At 39.3% G+C, this 18,152-nt stretch overlaps 1 protein-coding gene and 1 pseudogene across 2 annotated transcripts; both read left to right on the top strand.

Moving 5' to 3' along the window:
- Nucleotides 1-3,685: 3,685 nt before the first annotated feature.
- Nucleotides 3,686-12,684, top strand: gtf3c5 (general transcription factor IIIC, polypeptide 5). Its single transcript, XM_084934761.1, has 11 exons — nt 3,686-4,022; nt 5,870-6,068; nt 6,797-6,992; nt 7,100-7,283; nt 7,615-7,719; nt 8,309-8,423; nt 8,588-8,668; nt 8,883-8,971; nt 10,132-10,214; nt 10,667-10,809; nt 12,219-12,684. Exons 1-11 carry the CDS (start codon nt 3,819-3,821, stop codon nt 12,407-12,409), a joined length of 1,590 nt encoding a protein of 529 aa, XP_084790887.1. The 5' UTR covers nt 3,686-3,818; the 3' UTR covers nt 12,410-12,684.
- Nucleotides 12,685-14,510: 1,826 nt separating this feature from the next.
- On the top strand, nt 14,511-17,747 carry LOC146383481 (bile salt-activated lipase-like; annotated as a pseudogene). Its single transcript, XR_014800757.1, has 11 exons — nt 14,511-14,667; nt 14,937-15,084; nt 15,321-15,440; nt 15,569-15,766; nt 15,876-16,006; nt 16,106-16,213; nt 16,333-16,447; nt 16,589-16,746; nt 16,819-17,022; nt 17,157-17,360; nt 17,474-17,747. The product of XR_014800757.1 is annotated as a bile salt-activated lipase-like (transcript).
- Nucleotides 17,748-18,152: the final 405 nt, after the last annotated feature.

The raw sequence follows: 18,152 nt of genomic DNA, 5'->3' as shown, positions 1-18,152 counted from the left end.
CTGCTAGTTACAACCAGGGTCAGCAGAAGAGCAAACCTAAACACAAAACACCAGACGGGCCACAGCAGCAGAAGAACACACAGTGTCACTCCTGTCAGCTAAGAACAGGAATCTGAAGCTACAGTTTGCACGAGCTCACCAAAACCAGACAATAGAAGATTGTAAAAATCAAAAATCAAATCATTTGCAAACTGGTTTCCTAAACATTAAAATGGCTTCCACAGTCACCACATCTTAAGCCAAAAGTGTACCTTGGGGATGGAACAGGATTAGAGTTAGGAGCAAGATTAAGCAAAAAGGATCCAGCTGCTATTAACAAGATGTGTAACAGGTGTCAGATGAATGTAAATTCCCTGGGACAAATGTTTTCTTCCCTGTTATGCAACCATAATTTATAATCACTTAGTTTTTGCACATTTCAAACTGCATATCATAATGGGCTAATGGAGTTGTACTTTATCTCTTCTGCCAGGTAAAAAAAAAAGTCCACTGTGAAAGAAACCTCAGAACTACAGGAAGAAGTCGTCATCAGTTTTATCTCTGTGTCTTCCAGTAGCTGACCTTTCCCTGTGCTCTCTCTGTCGTGGTAGCTCTTGGTGACTTTCTGTAGCCTGTATTCACCTCTTCTATTTTATTCTTTAAAGTAAAAATATTTAACTAAAATGTCACAAAGTAATTTACCAAATTGGAAAAATAAATCATCTTATGCTTTATCACAAATGAACATTATAGGAAAAAGTAAAAGTAAGATGATCCTATGATAAGTCTTAAAAAACATTTACTCGCCTAAAGGTATGACAAAAAGAAGAAAAACAAGAATCTATGTAAACAGAGTGTCACAGCAGATATTTATATATATCTGCCTATATAAGTCAGCAAACATTGTCATCCCCTCGGAGTAGAAAGCAGTCTCAACAGTTTGCAGTTTGTGGGGTACGGGACAGAAAGACAGTGACGGCAGTGAATCTCTCAGTCAAATCAAAGATACATTTAGTGACTGTATAAGTACCCAGCGTTTAATACAATTTAAAAATACATAGACTTTACATTATGTTAAAGCAACAAAGAAGATCTGCACATCACCATCATGAGGCTAAAAGTTGTACAGAAAGGTGCATTTTTTTAACAGTGCCTATAAAAAAATAAAGTGAGCATAAGAACCTACAGTCAAGTATTTTCTAGTATTATTCTTTCTGCACAGTGAATGAAAAGGAAATATTTAAAAAAAAATCCCCATTAAGGGATAAACAAAATAAACATATTACATGTTAATAGCATATATATAGTCTATAGTATGTATAGTATATTATGTATAACATACAGAGACCAATTATTAATGCTAAGCTAAAGGGGAACCAAAATACATGAGTGAATCCAGCTCTTGGGAGCCTGAAGCATTGCTCCATTCTGGCTGCCTTTTGTACTTTGTTTTTACTGTGATGTAAAGTACTATATTCTACCAAAACATATAAATGTATTTTAACAAAGAAAGCGAAAAAGAAAGATGGAAAACTCTGAAAAAAGAAAGTTGTATTTGTTTCTCACAAAACATGACATTCTTTTGTCATGCTTTGAGAGAAAAGCAAGAATCAAAGTACATACGGCGTCACATTAGACAGTCGTTGCCCCCCCCCCCCCCCACACACACACACACACACACACGCGCACATTTAAGCCTGCAAACAAGCAGAAAACCGTTAAGCCTGTAGTCTGCTCTGAAGGGATGACTGCCAGTTTACAGTATGAATGAAGACTCTGTGACAACACTGGGCCTCTCTTATGACTGTCTCGGGTTTAAATGAATAATGCACGTTTTCAAATGTGAATGAAAATAACTTGATAGCTTGTACTGTTTAATTTTGATATTCACCATTATATATAACAAAATATGTTCAAAAAGGAAAGCACATTACTGTGTGAAAGTACACCTACATATAATAATTTTTATATTGTTATTAAATGGTAAATGGCCTGTATTTGTATAGCGCTTTTACTAGTCCCCCAGGGACCCCAAAGCGCTTTACACACCCAGCCATCCACCCATTCACACACTGGTGGAGGCAAGCTACAGTTGTAGCCCACAGCTGCCCTAAGGCAGGCTGACAGAAGCGAGGCTGCCATATCGCACCATCGGCCCTTCTGGCCAACACCAGTAGGCGGTAGGTGAAGTGTCTTGCCCAAGGACACAACGACCGAGACTGTCCGAGCCGGGGCTCGAACCGGCAACCTTCCGATTACAAGGCGAACTCTCAACTCTTGAGCCACGAATTACTATATTTTGCATTATGTAAAAGAAACAAAAAAGGACTGAATCAACACAGGTGACCCAGATGCTAACAACAGGCAAGATGTCTTTTAAATAATAACTTCAATGGGTGAAAACTATTTACTGCATAAAAGATGAAAACTTTTATTCATACCCCCTGCAAGAGGCTGAAAAAAGCTTGTATTTATAGTGTTGTTGTTATGGGATTTTAAGTTGTTCAAAATGAATTTATAAGTACACACCACTAACCACATTGTGAAGTTTGCAGATGACACAACTGTGGTTGGTCTCATCACTGACAATGACGAGTCTGCCTATAGAATGGAAGTGGAGCAGCTGGAAGTGTGGTGTAGATCCCACAAGCTCACCATCAATGTGGACAAAACAAAGAAGAAGGTGATCGATTTCATAAAGTCTGGCAGAGATCACCACACAGACCTCATCATAGATGGTGCTGCTGTCGAGAGGGTCAGCAGTGTTAAGTTCCTGGGTGTACACCTAGCTGATGACCTGTCCTTTTCCATTAACACCGCAGCAGTTATCAAAAAAGCACAAAGCGTCTCTACTCCCTCAGGAGACTCAGAAAAGCAGGACTCTCCACACTTCACCTCACACCATTGAAAACATCCTGACACAAAGTTTTACATATTGGTTTGGCAATCGCAAGTCCTATGGGAAGCGTCAACTGAATAGGATTGTTAAGACTACCGGGAGGTTTGTTGGTGCCCCTCTCTCGTCTCTGGAGGAGATCTACAAACAGCACTGCATATGCAGAGCTATCTCCATCATCAGAGACCCCCACCACCCCTCGCATAGCCTGTTCTCCCTCCTGCCGTCTGACAAGAGGTACAGGAGCATCAGCTGCAGAACCACCAGGATGCTGGAAGGGTTCTTTGCACAAGCTGTGAGACTGATAAACAGACTGTGCCCCCTCCCCACCCACTCAGCTATTCACACAGCTACACTGTGAGGTCCACAAACGGACTGTAATGCCCCCTATCTACACACGCATACACACACACACACACACACACACACACACACACACACACACACACACACACACACACACACAATATACTCCCCAGATACACACACTACCTAATTTAACCATCCCTTTCTGTGAAAGGACTGCTTCTACCTACCCAAATGAATGTGACTTGAGTTTGTTTTATAACTTAGATTTTATGTTATTTATCCATACCCATTGTTGCAATTTATTACTGCCTTTTTACTGCTCTTTTTAAGCTTATTCTTTTTAAACTGTATTGTTTATTGCACTGTAGAGGCTGGTGAGAAACACTATTTCGTTTTTGCCTGGGTTACACCATACGAAATGACAATAAACTTCTTGAGTCTTGAGTCCTGATTTTGAAAGGCTACCGGAACGTCATGCGTGCTGAAATGTTTCCGCCCGGAGTTATTTTGGACTTGAACACGTGCTCGTACGGCTGTTGGTGCAGGAGTTAGATGTGTTTTCTTTCGTGTTCTTTTTGGCTAAAGTAGTTGGTTCATTACATTACTCTTAATTGTCGCCAGCTAAGGAGTCAGTATGGCGGATATGAGGGACGCGAAGCTGGACTTTACTCTCAAAGAGCTGACGTTTTCCCGTCCCGCCGAACACGAGGATGTCCCGGGAAGCTCGTCCACCGTGGAGCTCCAGGACAACAAGTTGGTGTGTGTGGAGTATCCGGGGGTGTTCAGCAGCGCGGACAGGATGCTGGCCACTCTGGGTGGTGAACAAAAAGTAACAAAAGTAAGCGGAATATAGCTGGGACACAGATCAGTCTCGGGCTTTTATTTTGAAAACCATTGTGTCGTTTATGTCGGCTAATGAGCGCATAGAAAATATATTTTCAGTTTTTTAAACATTGTAACTTAAATACATCGCTTTATTGGATTTATCGCTTTATTTACTTGGTGTTTTAAACTATATCAGTTACAGTCTTTCAGCATTTTGTAATTCAAGTGGTCTGTGAGGAAAACCGGGATCTTTTCAGGCTTTGGATCAGCGCTGTAAAACGCATTTTAGGGCTGGGGCCCCTATACAGTTCCAGTTTCCAATCAAGCTGGCCACACCTCCCTATAATTTACTCTTTCTATATTAAATGTAAAGACGTAAACGTGTATCCTGAAAACCTCCACATTTCCACATGTAATGAACCATCTACACCTTGATAGTACATGGTTGGACCCCCTTTTACCTTCAGAACTGCCTTAATAGTTTGTGCCATACATTAAACACGTTGCTGGATATAGTCCTCAGAGATTTTGGTCCATATTGGTATGATAGCATCACACTGTTGCAGATTTGTCAGCGTCACATTCATGATGCAAATCTCCTGTTGCACCACATGCAAAGATGCTCTTTTGGATTGACATCTGCTTACTGTAGAGCCCATTTCAGTGCAGTGAAAACAATTTTAGATGATCTTTGAGCTTTGTGACATGGACCGTCACATCAGAATCTTGCCGGAGACAGTTTTCCAGTCATCTGTTGTTCAATTTCTGTGACACTGTGTGAACCGTAACCTCAATTTCCTGTTCTTAGATAATAGTAGTGGCACCAGGTGTGGTCTTCTGCTCCCATAGCTCATTTGCTTCAGAGTTCGATGCGTTTTGCATTCATTGATGCTCTTCTGCAAAACATGGTTGTAATGAGCGGTTGTTTGAATTACTGTTTGAGTTGCTGCCATGTCATTGGCTGATTAGATGTTGCAATAATGAGCAGTTGAACACGTATCCAACAGAGTGACCAGTCAGTATATGTGTATGCATATAAAACATGAGCCTAAGTAAAAAAAAAAAAAAAGAAGCCTATTTTTCAACTCCACTAAAATTTGCCAGTCATCAGAAGGTATTATTCCCTGTTAAATGAGTTTGATGCCTTAATGACTGAACCATTAACAAAACAGATGAAGGGCAGTCTGAGATATTTTAAGAAGAAAAAAAGATCCATTGCAACAATGTGTCTGAGCTTTTCCTCATTCACTACATCTGCTGTCCTTACATGACCACCAGAACCTAGGATCACAGTGGAAAGGCAATAAACTGTAACACCAGTTGTGTTTTTTCCATCTTTATGATTATAACAACAACATTTTAACATTTTTAACCTTCCAGATAAAAAAGCTGTCACCAAGGGAGGAAGGCCATTCGTAAATTGTTACCCAAACAATTAGCACAAATTATTAGAATTATTTTGCCTTTTACCTTCTTTAGCTCCAATCCATTGAAGACTTTCTCATGAGCGCCCTCTCCTGCAACCTGGCTTAATTACAGCCAGGTGCACTGGCTCCCATAGGTTGAAACAGAGAAATTTAAATGCTGTGCTCCACTGAGATACACAAATAACAAGTTGGTATTTAAATTTCTTTGAAGTTTAAATATTTCATAGAACATATGAAACATACGTTCCTGCCCTTGGTTGTCACTTTGTGGGATTGGAGGGGAGAGCTGTTTTATTTAAAATGTATTGTCTATTTTTTTCTGTCTTTTTGCATGTTAAATTGTCCTTTTTTTTGTGGGTAATTAACAGATACTCAAATCTTTCTCACTTTTGTGGTTAATACCTGTACCCTTTATTTCCCATTAATCCCACAGACCTATTCCAACCCCAGCAAGCGTCTCGAGCTGCGTTACCGGCCCCAAGACCCTTTCTGTCACTCACTGTACGGAAACCGCGTCCCATCAGGCAACCTCCTCCTCAGAGTGCGACGGCGGGCGCGAAAAAATGACCCCAAGGATGCTGAAATCCACATGGACATGCTCGGAGTCATTGGAACCACATACAAATTCACGGGTGTGTCTCTCAGTTATCCACCTGTAGCATAATAAAGTGTTAATTTTGTTAGCCTTTGGTCCTCTTTCAATGTTTGGTTTCACTTTTTTAAGAATCTCTAATATTTATTCGTTCCTCATACAGTTTATACGTAATTTAGTCATGATGATCTTACAGATGTGGCATCTTGATCATGTTAAAAGTGAGAATTTAAACAATCAAAGGAAATCCAGTTTGACTGATGCTGTACATGTTTACTACAGTGCCCTCCAGTGGCCAAATGGCAGATTTATTTATTTACTTTTTGTTTTAGACAACTTAGGAAGATTGCTTCAGACATCAAATCTTGTGCCAGCACATGAAACAAGGAGATGAAATATGAAGATTATCGGTGCAATTTATTGGGCGCAGAATTTCTTTTTTTTTTTTTTTCAATGAAATTCAGTAATGGGGGGGGTCACATCTGTGGGAATTATATTATATATTGTCTTGACACGGGGACCCTCCCATGATCTTACCAAACATCATATTAACTTGTTTTAGGCAGTGGTTTTCATATTTCTGGCATGCCACACTTCTGAAAACGAAAAATGTCCATGCCCTCAATCCCTTTGTCTTTGTCTTAAATTCCAGCATGGCAATGCTTTATGTCACAGGGTGGTTTGATCTCAGACAGAAGATGACAGCGTATCAGAAAAAGTACAAATAATGCAAGTGACAATGTTTGTTCTGATGTTTGCCGTTTGCAGGGCTGGCAGACTTCCAGTGCCTCGCTGTGCATTCAGAAGGTGGAAAACATACGTCTTTGTATGACAAAATCATCCTCCGCAAACCCGAGAGTCAAGAGTTCTTTGAGCAGCCCATGCCTTACTTTCTCCCCCCACCCATCTTCTCACGCCTCGACAGTCCCGTGGATTATTTCTATCGGCCTGACGTCCATCTAAAGTTAGTAAACCACTGTAAACCCCCAAACAGCAATATTGGGAAGCCTTTATCGATCTTTAGTTTCAGGGTGATACCTATAATATTTCACCTCTTTTTTGCGTTTGTAGCCAAATGCCAGGTGACAGTAAGAATTTCATTGGTTTAAATCGCGCTGGCCGGCCCCACAACGCCATTTTTGTCAGCTTCACTGATCCCGTCGTGCCTGCAGAGTGCCTCGAGGCAGCTAAAGTGACCTGGAAGCGAATCTGCATGAATGAGTGTGACAAGAAGGCTGAAGAGCAGCTGAAAAAGGTGTGTCCAGCACTCAGCCACACTCTGATTGCAAGGGTCACTAGTTGATAAGCACAGGAACTGAGGGGAGATTGCACAGCTGTATTTACATCTGCTTGGACACTTTGAAAACTCTGTCTTGTTGTGTTTTTTGGCTCACAATCTGCATCTACTGGTATTTTTGTTCATTTTCCATCAGCTGATTTCAGAAGCGCAGCTCAACCAACAATAATCAGCAGTTTTCTCTCCAAAATAGCAAAATGTTACAAGGCTGTCTTTTATATAATGTTACATAAATATTGCTTTCCATCATGTTTGGTTATTATCTAATCTCAAAATACTTTGCACCTAGATGTTTGAGAGCCGGCCCATCTGGTCACGGAACGCAGTCAAAGCCAACATCAACCTCCACCCTGATAAACTGAAGCTGCTGCTGCCCTTCTATGCCTACTACATGGTGAGGTTATCAGCGATTTCACTCAGGTGTTTTGAAATATTGAAATTTTAATTAAAAAAATCTGCTGTACTTACTCAGTCTGCCCTAAAATCTTAGAAATGTCTGTGTTTGCTTCCACTTTAATCAAATACCAGTGACATTTTCATGAATAAGAATGTACACTTATACAACTGTGTAGTGAATGAAATACTTAAAAAAACAAATATAACCTATTGATATTTAATTTACTGCATAGCAATAAGCAGAATTTATATTTGTAGGGTGAATCCGCTTTTAAGCTTAGAGGTAATTTAGCTATAATAGTTTACTTTACATTTCCCTATTTGGCTAAAAGTTTAGCCATTGATTTAAGGCTATGACTTATTTAATATGATATTGAATAAGTAATATCCATTTACTATACAACATTGAATCAAGTCAAAGCCTAAAATGCCACAATTCTTAAAAAATAAATGCTCAAAAGTAATAAAGGTTTACTAGATTACATGCTTTTGTTGATATTATTATGTCCATCTGCTGGACGAGAGACTTGTGCAGTCTCTCATTTCCTGTAAAAAGAGATTAACATAGGTAGACTTTTTGTATGTAGGTGACAGGGCCGTGGAGAAGCCTGTGGGTGAAGCTCGGCTACGATCCCCGAAAGACCCCAGAGGCCAAAAAATATCAGATGCTGGATTTCAGGATCCGTTGTAGCTCCAAGCACGGTGAGAGCAGAATTTCTCCGTTTCTGTTGAAACTTTTTCTACATTTAACATCAGAGTTTGTGTTTCAAAAGGGCAAAAAACAAACTTGAGCAATTTAGTCATTTTGCAAAATCAGCTAGTTTGTTATGATGAGCATTTTTGATTTCATTTGTTCCCATTTTTAGGCTACTTGCTATCCAACATACCAATAAAAGCCAAGAGAAGCTCCCTGAACTACAGTCTGCCAAACACATTAAACAAGTCGGGTAAGTGTTTTAGAGGTATGGAGGATAATGCACACAAGTATTATTTGTGAGCCTATCAGAGCCTCTGATTTGCACATATATTCACACAAAAGGGAGAGCAGTGAGTGCAGTGTATGAATTGTCAAGACTCAAGTGTTTTAAAAGTAACCTTGTTACTAAGTTAGTAAATGAAGTCATTGCTCTATTCAGTGTTGTGCTGTCCTTTTTTCCCCAGCACCCCAGCCAGCTAGTGTGATGGATCTTCCCACTCAGGAGGGTCCCAGCAGCAGTCGAGATCCAGCTCCAGTCACATACCAGCTGAAGGTCAGTGACCATTATCAGAACAAACATGCTAAATGTTTTAAGCACACACACCTTCTATAGTTATAATATCAGGCTTTAAAAAAATATTTTTGATAACACTTATATTTAGGCTTGATGAGGTACGCTGTTGGGGGACTTCCCATGATGTACTTCTCCTTCATTCCCCTCACTTTACTCCTCGTGTTTTTATAAGCCTCTATTGATAGTCAGTAGGTTTTGTCTGCTCTCTCATAAGTTGTGTTTGGTGCTGCTTGTTAATTGTTTTTTTATATGTTCATATTTTCCCGTTATATTTTTCCCCATCCAGTCAGAGCCTTGAACCTAGTTTTTCTGCCGTGTCTTCCTGTTAAACAAACCTCTTGCAGGATGGGGAGGGGATTTTTCATTTTGAAATTCTCTCTATTTTTGTGTCTTTAGAATATAAAGCACTGTGAGGTGACCATTGTTGTAAACTGGGGCTTTGTAAATAGAACTAAATTGAACCCAACTTGAATTAAAGTTCTCCTTCTTCATGGGACCCTGAGTATTCTTCTAGAAGCATGCTTAAAAAAGAATATATGATGGGATAAATTTCATGATTATATGGCCAGAGTTTACAGTATTGTGCAAAGGTCTTGAGTCTGAAGCCATGCCTTATTTCTTTACATTTCGCTTGAAATACATACAGCATTTAAAGACTGAAGCAGCTCTGGGAAGGCCAATCCACGACATGATTTTCTATCCAGGTATTCTTTTACTGTTTGGAAGTGGGTCGGGGATCATGCTGAAAACCGAACTGCTGTCAGTTGAATACTTTCCAGATCCCACTGCATGTTGGATTAAAATCTAAACACGCATTTCTGTGTTTATAATTCAGTCAGTTTTGACAAGACACCACTGGCTGAAATGCAGCCCCAAATAATGACAGAGACTCCACCGTGTTTTACAGATGACACTCACTGATGTAAAGGAAATGAGGGGTGGATCAAAACTTTAGCCCAGTGCTGTATATTCTGTTCATTTATTGAAATCTTTTTTTTTTTTTGAACACATTGACATTTCTATAGTATGATAGTGAAAATGCCTGAAGCTACAAAGGCATTTAATGACAGTTTAAATGCAAGCTGTCTTGCAAAAAAGTAATGGAGAAGCTGTCTCTGTCCTCTGTTTCATCTCCACAGGAATCATCCTACATTTTCAGAGAGGGCATGCTGCCTCCTCACAGACAAATGTTTTACCAGGTCTGTGATTTGGATGTGGAAAGGTAATACACACTAATGTTCATAACGGTCATATCTGCTCTCATCTGTCATCATTTTTCATCTAAATAAAGTTGATCAAATTGACGTCTGGGTTTTCCACAGGTCCTTTCACCTAACTCCTAAAAATGTTATCTAAAGATTCTCAAAGAGTAGACTTAACTGCTTTTCAGATATATTTTTTGTATTCTCCGATGTGCTTCCTGTTTCTGTTTTTGGTGGGATAAGAGAAGATAGCAAGATGTGCTAATGTTAATAGGGAGGAAAACATGAAAGTACGATTCTGTGAAATTATTTTTTATGAATACATAACAGGAGCAACAATGAATAAGATTTTATTAAATAATTTATAAATTATTTTAAAGTATCCAGTGTAGCATTTTAATTATCTGGTGGATTTATCAAATATGTCGCGGTTCCATTAGAATGACTAATGTAAGTGTTTGCTCTTTTGCAGCATCCAAAAGGAGATCGAGCAGAACAACGGAAACGAGCAGCACTGTGACGAGCGTGACGGCTGGTGTGTCGTTGGCACCACAGACAAGCTGAGGGACATGATCTCAGCCATGATCAAGGCGGTGATCAGAGCGCAGAAGCCAGGTAAGGAAAAAGTTGTGACGCTTATTACTGTGTAATAAGACTCTTATTACTGTGTAACCGCCTTGATCATTAGAGTACGTTAACTTGACACAGTGTGCACCCAGAACTTGTTTTACTTTTACTCCAAATCATGCCCTGCTTTTAGTTTAGTTTCTCACCTGATAGTTTTCTTTGCTCTTCTCTATTCATTAGCTGCAAAGCTTTTTGCCCTCTAAGCCTACTTATGACCATCTGTCACACTTCATATCCTGATCATACGCTGCCCCTGCTTCCTGGAATAATCTGCAGAAGGAACTGAAATTATCAGAATTGGTTACCTTGGGAGAGTTTAAGTCTGTCTTAAAGGAACGAGAGAACAGCTCTTTTACTCAGTGTGATTGTTTTTAATGTACTCTTAATTTGATCTGTTATTGTATATTTTACACATGTTTGTATGGGATATTGTATTTGTTTTAAATGTTATATACCTATGTGGTATGTGACTTTTGTTGCCATGATGCCAGGTCTCTCTTGGAAATGAGATTTTTAATCTCAATGAGATTTTTTACCTGGATAAATAAAGGATTAATAATAATAAAAAATCAGGCTGATCGGCTGGTTACAGATGTTATACAGAGACTCCTAGTTTCAAGATAAATCCTAAAGATCGATAGAAATCCTACTAATCTGATGTGTTAATATTTGTGACCTTTACAAAATAGTTAAATGGCTAAGAAAATTAGTCTAAAGGACTGTACAGCTGTTTTGTGTGTATTTAAGACTGTCAACTGGGTGCTTGACAGTTAACTTGGCACTAAAAATGAATAAAATGTGAAGCTTTCCGCCTTGCAAGGCCAGCAGCTACTCCAGTTACATAGTCTAGTTTTCAGTAAAAGAGTGTGAACAACAACTGGATGGACTGAACTTAAAATGTTCAGAGATTCACGTTAGTCAACCGGTGGTCCAGCTGAGATTGCAGCCCAGGCACCTTTGCTGGGCACCGTTCTCTTTCTGTCACTATCCAATATCTGCAAAATGCCAACAATAAATCTTTAAAAAAAAAACATCCATGTTTCGAGCAAAATTGGTTTTAGCAGCTCTTGTTATCCATTAACGTTTTCTTTGATAGTAGGTCAACTTTTTATGTTTTTGGTTCCATGATTGAAGTCAGAATTCCTGCAGAAACATTGATGCCCTGTTGTTCTAATAGAAAAATGCTAACATGCTACCCTAAAAATAAACTTGTGTGTTTGTGCACTAACATTTTGAAGCACTGATCATGGATTATCATGACAAACCAAAACTCATAGACAAAACTTAACAGTGACTATTTTCAGTATTTGAAGTAACTGAGTCATGAACAAGACCACCTGGCACCCACTTTTTATTTTTATTTTTGGTTTTGGCTTTTTGTTCTGTTTGTCCTTCAGTGTTGCCGGAATTACCCAAAAGACGAAGACGTAAAGGCCAAAGCGTAAAAGATGTTTATGCAGAGGAGGAGGAAGATGAAGTGGGGGAGTATGAGAATAGGGAGGATGAAGAGGAAGATGAGGAAGATGAATTTCAGCCATCTGAAGGAAGTGAAAATGAGATGGAGACCGAAATTTTAGATTACATGTAACACAATAAAACCACGTGTTGACATAAATTTGACTGTTAATATGTTGTATCATCAGTTTCTTTAAAAATGTGACCGTGTAAATAAAGAAATTATGTTCTTTTGAAAGGTTTGTGTAACAGTTGTGTTCCCTTTGCTGTTAATGTAGAGAAACCGTTTGTGTTTGCGTTTAAATTGACATTTTTGTTAATTACAGTATAACTGGAGTTCACCATGGACACAAATAAAGGTTCCGTTTTTCTGACCAAATAACATACAATAAAAATCGGCAGATGCCATGTCCTGCTGTTGTGGTCTTCCTCCTTTAGGCGTATTAAATTAAAAAAAAAAAAATAGCAAAGTAACTAATAAACAGGTAATTACTTAAAATTTGCAACAAACGACTACAAATTGACATGATAGCATCACGCAGTTGCTGGTGAATTTTCGACTGTAAGGCCCGAAATTAAGAAATTGAGATTCAAACCAAACAACATTGTTCCAGTCTCCTGTTTTAAGTTTGTTTTTTTTTTGTTTGTTTTTACTGAATAAGGCACTCAGAAAGTACACGAACAAAATATTTAGAGTGTTCAGTTTGAACTATGAACTGCAAAACACTGAACAACAACATGAACTTTGGTCCTGTACTTGTACTGTTTTTGTGGATCTCTTTTTTTTTTCTAAATATGTTCAGGCATTTTGGGTAAATAGAGGAGCCCCAAAAAGCAGTTTCTCTTAAGCTGTAGTCAAAGACACTGCTGACACTTCTGCTGGCAATTCAGATAAATGTGAGAAGGCTGACACTCCTATTTGTTACAGATTCAGCAGAGAGAAGCAGCTCGCTGGGTGCTCAATGCCAAGAAAAGAAGCTCAATTCAGTTCATTTTTGTCCCAGTGAAACTCCCAGTGTTTCTGACGGAGAGTAAGTGGGGCTCGTGTCTAGACACTCAGCCTGAGGAATAAGTGAAGAGTTTTAGGGCGAACGTTTTGGCACCGCGCTCGCAGCTTTGAGCCATCCAAGCAAAGTGCCGTTTAGGACCTGGTCCTGATGACTTCATCCTCTGCTCCTAGAAATAAACTCTTTTAGCAGCAAATATCACAATCACGTTAATTCTTCTCCTGAAAGTGAAAACTCTTACAAATACATATGCATGAGACCAGCCACCAAAATATCGCTGTTCACAACTTTCAGTCACAAAACTGACACTGTGGCGTTCTAGTAAATCCAGCAGCTTTCCAATGTCAAAAGCTGGTTTTGTGGTGCTGCTGCTGTCAGTTCATGTGGCCCTGAATGTTCCTTCTCTTTTAAAATTTTAACCTTTGAAATTAAGGAATATTTGGCTGTTCTTGTTTATACGACCAACACTGAAAAAAGGGGGGGTTGAACACGTTATGGTGAAGTCACATACATGTTTTGTAGTCTATCTTCTGTATAGTTTTCACCCTGTTAAGGAGATACTAGTGTAAGGCTGTTCTGATTCTCAGCATACGCCTTGTCTTTTCCTTTGCAATTCTCCTGCCCACTTTTCCTTTCCAAGCCAAGTGGTTAGGGGTTAAAGGTTAAGGCAAGACACAGTCTGAGTATCAGATGATAAGTAAGGAAAAACATATATATTGTGTCATGGTATTCCCTTTTTTAATCCAGTGACTGTTTTTGAAGTATTTAAACTAAATACAAGCCAAACACAATATTGGTGGCATCTGCACCTCCAGATATTCTTTAGATGTAGAGAAAACCTGCAAATAGAAGAAGTGCAGAACATAAAATAAAAAGAGACTATTTTTCTTTTTTTCCCCAAGAAAGATTTTAATAACACCAGTTAACTCCAGCTAATTTTCATGAGTATGTAGCGGAATTAGTTTCTCTGTTGACTGAGAATAAAAGTATTTGTGCTCCTTGTTTATCATTTGTATTCTTATTGTATATTTATAAATAATTATAAATAGCTTACCTACTTACTAGAGCAGACATTAAAAGAGTTGTCTCATGATAACTACCATTAACCATTTTTTTTTAGTCGATTTTGGTTTTCTAATTAAATGTGGGGAAGTTTGGGGGAAGATGTAGTGTATACAAGGTGGTTAAATATTGGTTAAATATTATTCAACAGTGAGAAAACCAGGGGCTACGGACTGCACGTTGGTCAGATGTTGTGCAATGTTGGTTCCTTTATAAAAGTCTGGCTGACAATCAGGGAAATTCTGACAGCTTGATCATGATGCTGAAGCTGGGGATTTTGTTTGCCGTTGCTGTTTTTCTGGAGACGGCCTCTGCGGCCTCTGTAAGTATCACATAAAATGTATTTTTCATGTTTACAGACTTTCTTTTGGATATCTCTAAAGGTTTCACTGTGCAGAATATGTTTCAGGTTCGGTTGTGCACTGATAATTCAGCTGTGACTGCGTGATTACAAAATGTGTAATTTTGTTACACTAAGTGTTCAAATTGAAACATATTGTGCTCAATTTAATCAGTGTGGTAAAAAACCCAAACATCCGTCTTTTTTTATGGCTCACATATTTAGTCCATTTATTGCCTTAATCTCTGTAGCTTGGTGTGGTGCAAACTGAGGGAGGGATGGTTGAGGGTGAAACAGTTGGTCTTGGATTATCCCGTTCCATGGACATCTTCAAGGGAATTCCCTTTGCTGACATTCCTGGAAGGTTTGAGAAACCAAAGCGTCACCCTGGTTGGGGAGGTGGGTGGACAGCATTTTTCACTAGATTTGACCTCTTTAGCAATTATGTTTGAAACTCACAGAAGCTTTTTCTGCTCATTTCCTTTTAAATATGTTTCATCTTCTGCTTGCAAAGCGAAATAAGCATTCGCTAAGGCCAGCTCTGTGTGAAGAAATATGTAATAATAACATACTTGATGCTTCATGCTAATCTTAAATGATAACACACTACTCTTTTAATGTGTGTTTCTGGTCAGGTGTTCTAAAGGCCACACAGTACAGAGACGAGTGCCTTCAGCTGAACTTCTTCCAGAATAGCTACGTAGGCAGTGAGGACTGTCTGTACCTTAACATTTGGGTTCCTCATGGCAGCTCAGGTAAAGACAGAAGCCAAAAATGTTTATATATTAAATTAGACCAGTGCTAACTCAATTCAATTTTATTTATATAGCGCCAAATCACAACAAAAGTCGCCTCAAGGCCCTAACTGTCTTCATCCCTCTAGTATCTTCTGGTCTCCCTGTCATGGTTTGGATCTACGGAGGAGGCTTCATGATTGGAGGCTCCATGGGGCCTTACTACCTGGATAACTACATGTACTATGGAAAGGAGATAGCAGACAGAGGGAATGTTATTGTAGTGACACTTGGGTACCGTGTGGGACCTATGGGCTTCATGAGCACTGGAGATTCTGATTTACCTGGTAGGTACACACATCTTATAGAGCCTGGTACATGCTGGACTGCCAATACAGAAATACTTCCATTTAAATAGTGATTCTTTCCACAAACTTGATTATATTTAATCCTCAGGAAACTACGGTTTGTGGGATCAGCAGGCCGCCATCGCCTGGGTGCACAGAAACATCCGCTCATTTGGAGGTGACCCTGACAACATCACCGTCTTTGGAGAATCTGCAGGTGGAGTTAGTGTTAGCTTCCAGGTGAGAGTATTTGTTCTTTTTCTGACCATCTATCCATAGGTGGAACTCATTTCAAAGCAGATAGTGAAATATGTATTTCTCCTGACATTCCACCCACAGACTCTCACTCCCCACAATAAAGGGATCATCAGGAGAGCCATCTCCCAGAGTGGGGTGGCACTTTGCCCCTGGGCACTCAACAGAAACCCTCGTAGGTTTGCTGAGGAGGTACATAGCAGCTTCTTTACATATAACCACTTTTTTTTTTGATCAAATAAGGAACTAATAATAGAAACATATGCATAAAACATGGGGGTAATTACAGATAATTTGCACCCACTCTGCAGGTTGCTTGGAAGGTCAACTGCCCAACTGATAACAGAATGGCTTCCTGTCTGAAGATGACTGATCCTGGGACCCTAACAAAGGCGGGAACTGTGAATTTGCTCAGTTCACCTGATCGTAAGGACTACGTTCCACAAAACCTAATTTAGACGTGATGAAAACAGTTCTGCTTAAATTACCCACCAAATTATATTCATACTAATTATTGCACAATTTCTGGCATATATATAATGATTTCTGATTGTGTGCATATCTTAGAGCCCCTTGTGTTGAACCTGGAGATAGCCCCTGTGATCGATGGTGACTTCTTGCCGGACGATCCTTCCAACTTGTTCCACAATGCAGCTGAAATTGACTACTAGTGATTTGGAATTGCATCATGAAACAATTTCAAACAACTTACACATCACAAAACGGTAAACCATGATTTGGTGGCAGTAAGGAATTTTATCAGTTCTCAGTGGAAAATACTCTCTTTCTGATTGCAGTAACGACGTGAGGAGGCTTTTGGCTGCCTTGACAAAGGAGAAGGGTGAGTGTGGCCTGAACAATGCCTACTCCACGTATACCTCAAATTGGGGAAGTTTTCCCACCTGGGATACCATCAAGAAAACCATTGTTGATATTGAAACAGACTACATTTTCCTGGTTCCTACACAGGCTGCCCTTTACCTTCATGCTGACCATGCCACGTGAGAATGTGACCTTGAAATACAGATTTCGCAGTTTATCTAATTAACTACTTATGAGATAAAAATACATATTTTTTTAGCAGTGGTGGAGTTATCATCACATTAATTTTCCTGTTCTTTTTGTCTCATCAAAGAACTGGTCGCACCTACTCCTACCTCTTCTCTGAGCCCAACCTTCTGGGCGGTCCTTTATTGCCCTACCCAAGCTGGATGGGAGCTGACCACGCTGACGACCTGCAGTACGTGTTTGGAAAGCCCTTCAGCTCACCACTTGTATACTGGCCAAGCCGTGTCTCTGACTATTTGATCTCCTACTGGACCAACTTTGCCAAAACTGGGTATAATTCTGCAAACACAGATTTTTGTGTCAAAGAAATCAAACAACCGAATCACTTATTGTAATACAAATTAAAAACACATCAGTGATGTTTTCAATTTCTCTGATCAACAGAGATCCTAACAAGGGAGATTCAGCCGTGCCTGCTACCTGGCCAACATTCACCAGAAGTGGTGAAAAGTTCCTGGAGATCAATTCTGACATGAACCAGAATTACATAAGGCAGGAAATGAGGCTGCGTTATGTGCATTTCTGGACCAGCATCCTGCCCAGCCTTCCCACAGTCACCTCTGAATAAGGGGCATGTACTATTCACTGTGGACATGTGCAGACATGTAGATCTAAATAAAGTATCAGTATCAGTGCTAGTTCATGAAAAATAAACATATTAGAGAAAAATATGGTTGTCTTAGTTTTATTTGATCAACTATCAGGGGTTTCTATAATGTTTTCATCATATCTATTTTAATTCTTTCTTTTTGATTATATTATCCCTCTGTTCAGCACTTTGGCAGACACTTGATGTGCTTTAAATGTGCTAAATAAAGATGACTTTTGAATTTGCACCTGAAGCTCTAAATATGTGGAGACAAAAGGGCTAGCAAGCTAATGATAGCTTCATACCTTGCAAAGTTAGTTTAAGCACCCTTAGCTCAAAGGCCAGTTCATTTCAATTCAATTGATGTTGTTAATACAACAATATACACAGTATACAGCAAATCGAAATGCCATTTCACCCAAAGCCGCCCATGGTGCATTTATAAGAATATCAAAATATATCTACAACGGATAT

This window comes from Perissodus microlepis, chromosome 7, assembly GCF_051167445.1.
Source record: "Perissodus microlepis isolate ML-2025 ecotype Zambia chromosome 7, ASM5116744v1, whole genome shotgun sequence".
Lineage (NCBI taxonomy): Eukaryota > Metazoa > Chordata > Actinopteri > Cichliformes > Cichlidae > Perissodus > Perissodus microlepis.
The sequence above is the reverse complement of the archived record's forward strand: the minus strand, read 5'-3'. Positions and strand labels throughout refer to the sequence as shown.

Excerpts from the sequence above, each read along its gene's own strand:
- gtf3c5 (XM_084934761.1), top strand. The coding sequence starts at position 3,819 with ATGGCGGATATGAGGGACGCGAAGCTGGACTTTACTCTCAAAGAGCTG. Across the intron at positions 4,023-5,869 it reads GTGAACAAAAAGTAACAAAA|ACCTATTCCAACCCCAGCAA; the intron begins GTAAGCGGAATA and ends TTAATCCCACAG. Across the intron at positions 8,424-8,587 it reads CCGTTGTAGCTCCAAGCACG|GCTACTTGCTATCCAACATA; the intron begins GTGAGAGCAGAA and ends TCCCATTTTTAG.